Source organism: Myotis lucifugus, unplaced genomic scaffold (genome assembly GCF_000147115.1).
Source record: "Myotis lucifugus unplaced genomic scaffold, Myoluc2.0 scaffold_7, whole genome shotgun sequence".
Classification (NCBI taxonomy): domain Eukaryota; kingdom Metazoa; phylum Chordata; class Mammalia; order Chiroptera; family Vespertilionidae; genus Myotis; species Myotis lucifugus.
The window spans coordinates 8,292,322-8,298,321 of record NW_005871055.1 but is presented as its reverse complement, the minus strand read 5'-3'; the positions used below and the strand labels follow the sequence as shown (position 1 = coordinate 8,298,321).

Genomic DNA, 6,000 nt, shown 5'->3' with positions numbered 1-6,000 from the left:
CTGGATGTCATTTATTTCTGCTCTAATCTTTATATCCCCTCCCTCCGCAAAACTCCTGGCTTTTCTTGTTGCTCTCTTTCTAATTCTTTGAGATGTAGAGTTAGATGATTTACTACCATTTTTTCTTGTTTTTTGAGATAGGCCTGTAGAGCTATAAACTTCCCTCTCAGGACTGCTTCCATTGTGTCCCATAGGTTTTGGATTGTTGTGTTTTCATTGTCATTAGTTTCCAGGATGTTTTTAATTTCTTCTTTGATCTCATTGGTAACCCAATCAATATTTAATAACATGCTATTCCAGCTTCCAAGTGTTTGAGTATTTTGGATTGTTTTTATTGTAGTTTATTTCTAATATTATGCCATCATGGTCTGAGAAGATGCTTGGTATGATTTCAATCTTCTTGAATTTGGGGAGACTTTGTTTGTGACCCCAATATGTGGTCTATTTTTGAATATGTCCTATGAGCACTTGAGTAGAATGTATATTCCGTGGCTTTGGGGTGAAGTGTTCTGAAGATGTCAATTAAGTCCATCTGATCTAGTGAGTCATTTAGGATTGCTGTTTCTTTGCTGATTGTTTGTCTAGAGGAATGCTGTATATTTTTAAAGGAGCCCCCAACAACTTAGGAAATGGCTGCTTTGGACAATGCCTCCAAAGCCACAGATAACACTGTGGACAATGTAAACTAAGACTTGTCCATCCCACTCCTTCCTGCCATGTCAGATCACTGTTGGCATCTAGATGAGGGACCAGCAAACTTCTGTAAGGGTCCACATAGTAAATATTTCAGGCTTTTTTGGCCATATGGCCTTTGTCATGATTATTTAGCTCTGCTGCTATAGTGTGAAAGTAGAGACAATATATAAATGAATGAATGTGGTGGCTATGTTTTCATAAAAACTTTATGGACACAAATTAAAATTTCCTATCATTTTCAAGTGTCATAAAATATTATTCATCTCATTTTTATCAGTTATTTAAAAAGGTAAAAATCATCTTAGCTCATAGGCCATACATAAACAGATGGTAGTCTAGATTTGGCCCACAAACATAGTTTGCTGACCTGTCAATTTTAGACAAGCAGTAACTTTTGTGATGAATGCAGCATGTTTGTTTTGGAGTCTGAGAAAATGTGCCACAGATATTGAGCAAGACAGACAAAAAGGCAGAAGAGACAGGCACAGAGTTAAACAAAGCCTACTTTTCATCTCTTTGGCTTTAGAGTTCAGATGTACTTGGGTTGGTTTAAATCCATCATTATCTTCAAAGGTGACAGATTCTGAGGAAGCAAATCCCTTAAAAGAAAACAAGGAAGATGTTACCTCCTAGGTCAGGAAAAGGAATTTAATTTAGCGCTTAGACCTCTTTTATCAAGTGTCAATCTTCATAGGCTGTAGCTACTACATTGGTTTTGAAAGCCACACACCTGATATCATAAGGAAACTTAGGAGTGATGGAGCCCTTTTGGCTGTTCTACTTGTAGGCATGTCAGTTAGGCTACAGCTATGAAGACCAGAAAAACAGTCAAAGCATTAAAACACAAAATAAAATTAAAACATATCTGTTGTATCCCTTAATTCTGATACCAGACTATGAATTTGGATAAAAACACTCTGGCTAGTTTCTACTTCCAAAAAAATGGTTAAATAAGTTGCCTAGACACTGCAGTGACTTAAAATGGTGATAACTTTTAAAAAGTGTTATCTGCTTAGCACAACACATGACACAACTAACTGCTCAGTAAAAATTGACCATTAATGTTATTCAAATACTTAAATGGTCAACATTTATTGAGTGTCAAACATGTTTCTGATGTTTATCTCACTTAATCCTCCTGACTTTAGATACTATTATCCTCACCTAACAGATAAAGAAATGTAGAAAAGGAGATGTCGCCCAGCTAGAAAGCAGCAGAACTGGAGTTCAAGCCCAGCTCAGAGTGATCCCCTGGCTCAACTTTTTCATAATTATGTATGTGATACTGAGGATATTCCTACTGTAGGTTAGTAGGCAGAGGGCAAAATTTGCAAACTACCCCAAGCAGAGTTATTATCTTCATCAAGGCCCTATGTGAACTACCATTATGTCTGCCTCTCTTCTTTTTCCTGCATCTTTCTCTGTTCCTAAGTTACAGTCTGACTAGTTATTCTAGATTGAAAACTACCTTCAGTGGCTATCATGTAAAATGTTGCTTTCTGGATGACCTTTCATTAGGTTGCAACTCTTTTTTTTCATGCATTTCACAACCTTATCTCCTTAACCTAAATTACTCCATCCTTTTTCTTTAAAAAAAAAAAAGATTTTATTGATTTTTTTTTACAGAGAAGAAGGGAGAGGGATAGAGAGTTAGAAACATTGATGAGAGAGAAACATCGATCAGTTGCCTCCTGCACACCCCCTACTGGGGATGTGCCCGCAACCAAGGTACATGCCCTTGACCGGAATCGAACCTGGGACTTTTCAGTCCGCAGGCTGACACTCTATCCACTGAGCCAAACCGGTTAGGGCCTCAATCCTTTTTCTTAATATTTTTCTTATTATTATTATCAACTCAAACACTTTAGCTTCTATAAATTCACAGAACAGGATGTCCCTCAGTCTCAGTGGAACACACTAACCATTATGGAGGATTCTAAGTAAATAAAATGTGATTAGTAACACTTCAACAGTATACCCATTTCAAAACAGTAAAATAAATCCTACACATTATTACATAGCACAAACAATTTGAACTAAGTAAAAGATAGAAAGGTGAGATAATAGTTAATATTCTCAGAAGGACCCCATCTACATTTTGCAGTTTTTACCATCTTTTTCCCATCAGGTTCAACAATGGCTATCTTGGCTTCTGGAGTTCTAATGACTGAATGACACTGAATTCTTGAAATATTGTTATATTTCATTTCTCTGAAAAGAAAAGAAAAAGTTATTCTAGATAATATCAATGTTATAGAAATATCCATTAGAAATTAATGTAAGTAATAATATCTATGCCTCACCCTTACCAGAAGAGAATATAATAATACTAGAGGCCTGGTGTGCGGATTCATGCACTGGTGGGGGGCGTGGCCTGCGGGGATCAGCCTGCTGTGGGAGCACTGCTCATCCCAGTCAGCTGAGTGGCTTGGACCCACCCTCTGAGCGGCTGCTCCCAGTGTGGGAGTGCCATTCATCCCAGTCAGCTGAGTGGCTCCCACTGTGGGAGCACAGTGACCACCAGGGGGCAGCTCCTGTGTTGAATGTCTGTCCCCTGGTGGTCAGTGCGTGTTATAGCAACTGGTCACATGGTCGTTCTGGTCATTCCACCATTTGGTTGCTGGGCTTTTATATATATAGACTAGTGGCCCAGTGCACAAAATTTGTGCAGTGGTGGGGGAGATGTCCCTCAGCCCGGCCTGCACCCTCTCCAATCTAAGACCCCTTGGGGGCAGTCAGACGTCCCTCTCGTAATCCAGGACCGCTGGCTCCTAACTGCTCACCTGCCTGATTGCCCCTAACCACTCTGCCTGCCTGTTCAACCCCAACTGACCCTCCCTGCTGGCTTGCTCACCCCTAACTGCCCCCCCTTGCTGGCCTGCTCTCTCCCAACTGCCCTCCTCCCCCGCTGGCCTGCTCGCCCCCTGCTGCCCACCCCTGCCGGCCTGCTCGCCCCCAACTGACCCCCGCCTGCCAGTCTGCTTGCCCGCAACTGCCCCCTGTGTGGCCTGCTCACCCCCAACTGCCCCCCCGCTGGCCTGATCACCCCCAACTGTCCTCCCCTCCTGGCCTGATCGCCCCTAACCACCTCTGCCTCGGCCCCGCCACCACAACTTTGTCCGGAAGGTCTCCCGGTCTAATTAGCATATTACTCTTTTATTAGATAGATTTTAAAGTCATTGACATTTTAAAATATGTCAAAAAAAGAAGAAAATCATGAAAAAGTACTGGAAATAGATGGTGATAGAAAATAAACATAACTGCAAAGCACAACATCCATAAAGAACCTGATTAAAGTCATCAAGTTTTTAAAGGTTAAACTCCAGAAATGCAATACTGAAGAAATAGTGTGTTCACTAGATTTTTAAATCTCAGTGTCCTTGCCGAAACCGGTTTGGCTCAGTGGATAGAGCACTGGCCTGCGGACTGAGGGGTCCCGGGTTCGATTCCGGTCAAGGGCATGTACCTGGGTTGCAGGCACATCCCCAGTAGGGGATGTGCAGGAGGCAGCTGATCGATGTTTCTCTCTCATCGATGTTTCTAACTCTCTGTCTCTCTCCCTTCCTCTCTGTAAAAAATCAATAAAATATATTTAAAAAAAAAAAAAATCTCAGTGTCCTTGATTTCTCAGTGTTAAACTTACAACTGTGAAGCAAGTTTATATACAGGAGGGATATGGGAGTGGGGGGGAAGGAAGGAAGGAAAGAGGAAGGGGGGAGGGAGGAAAGGAGGGTGGGAAGGAAGGACAGCTGAACAACCACTCTTGACCAATAATACAGATCAATTTTTGATTGGGTTCCTAAGATCTTACTTACGTAACAGGCTCTTCTGGATTATTATTGAACTTAGGTAGACATTCTTCACTCTTAGCACTTCTAGGACATGTTTCCAATTTTAAAGGGATAGCTTCAACTTCACAATCTGCAACTTCTATTTTCCTCTTTTTTGAAAACGTATTTTTCATAATATTGTCTTCTTCTCTATTTTCTCCAATAGTATCACGTTTCTCAGTGTTAGATCTACTTAGAAATCTTCCTAGCAGAAAGTAAGGGAGTTTAGCAAGACAAAAGATAATACAGTAATTGCAAGGCAACAAAAGGGCGTCTCTATTATGCTTCATTACTAAAGAACCCTGTGAGGTGTACCTTATTTCTAGAATGAAGATAAACACATTAATATCCTAGAAAACCTCTGCAAGAAATAATAAGAGACCAGTAAGAAATTTTATATCTTCCAGTATATGAAAAAAAACAGTACATTTAAAAAAACAACACTTGTCTGTTTTGGTATAACATGAAAGAAAAGAGGTTCAGCTACAATAATATAAAACAAAAATATAGATCAGAAAGCATTTGACAAAATTAGAGTGGTGAACTCTAGCCTTGATACTACAACTTTGGTGTCTCATTAAAAATGCTTTATCATTTAACATCAATACTCTTTTTATAAAGTTACTTATTTAAATCTGCGGTGATATGTGCCTATTGTTCTCATATTAAGTCCTAGTGTAACATTAAAATCTTAGTCTAAAGTTTATGTTTCTCCCCCTTCCCCACCCCCCAGGGACTCAAAATTACAATTACTAAGTCAAAGTTAGTAGCGGGATCAGAGATTCCTTAGTTGCATTTTCTAACGAAGAAGATAAAGACAGTTCTTCCTGGATACTATTTGGCATTTTATAGACAGCAGACTTCCATCAGAGTTATTTTGAGAAATATGAGAAACAACTGTCTAGATAAGTTGTATGTCTATAGAGTGGTATGTGGCAAGGATCCAGGTGTGACTACTTTGAATTCTGATAATTCCTGCCCTCACTGAAGTGAACCTGGAAATTCAAATGAGAAAGTTTGCTCTGGTCCCTGCTGCCTAGTTGCAAAGACTCAGTCCAGCACATTTCCTTTAGACTGGTTCTAGAGCCAGTTTCCTCCACTCTCCTCATTTCCTGGTAAATACAGAGCGTGAGGATCCTTGCTGACACGCTGGAGTAACTAATCAAGACCACTGGAGACTGACATGGCTGGCCTGGGGGGTTGTGGACCTAAGGAATCAATGACTGCGTAACGGTAACCCCCTGGGTGGGAAGTTTAGTGCAGAATGTGAGAAACTCTAGGGCAAGTGGTTCTCAACGTTGCTGCACATTAGAATCACCTGGGAATCTTTTTAAAATCCTGGTTTCTGGGCCTCATCCTCCAGAAATTCTGTTTCTTTGTTATGGGGTGAGGCCACAACATTAGTAACAAAGAAACAGAATTTCCGGAGAATGAGGCCCAGAAACCAGGATTTTAAAAAGGTTCCCAGGTGGTT

The 6,000-nt window shown here is 40.5% G+C and overlaps 1 protein-coding gene across 10 annotated transcripts in view; it reads right to left on the bottom strand.

The window, feature by feature from the left end:
* The window catches only part of SETDB2 (SET domain bifurcated 2), a 61,773-nt gene that overhangs the window by 14,816 nt on the left and 40,957 nt on the right, over positions 1 to 6,000 (bottom strand). For all 10 annotated transcript variants that reach the window (XM_023748546.1, XM_023748554.1, XM_023748556.1 and 7 more), the window contains 3 exons: positions 4,512 to 4,731; positions 2,808 to 2,907; positions 1,202 to 1,295 (listed from right to left, as the gene is read on the bottom strand). In XM_023748546.1, coding sequence (XP_023604314.1) covers positions 1,202 to 1,295; positions 2,808 to 2,907; positions 4,512 to 4,731 — 414 coding nt within the window. The remainder of the gene's footprint in view (positions 1 to 1,201; positions 1,296 to 2,807; positions 2,908 to 4,511; positions 4,732 to 6,000) is intronic.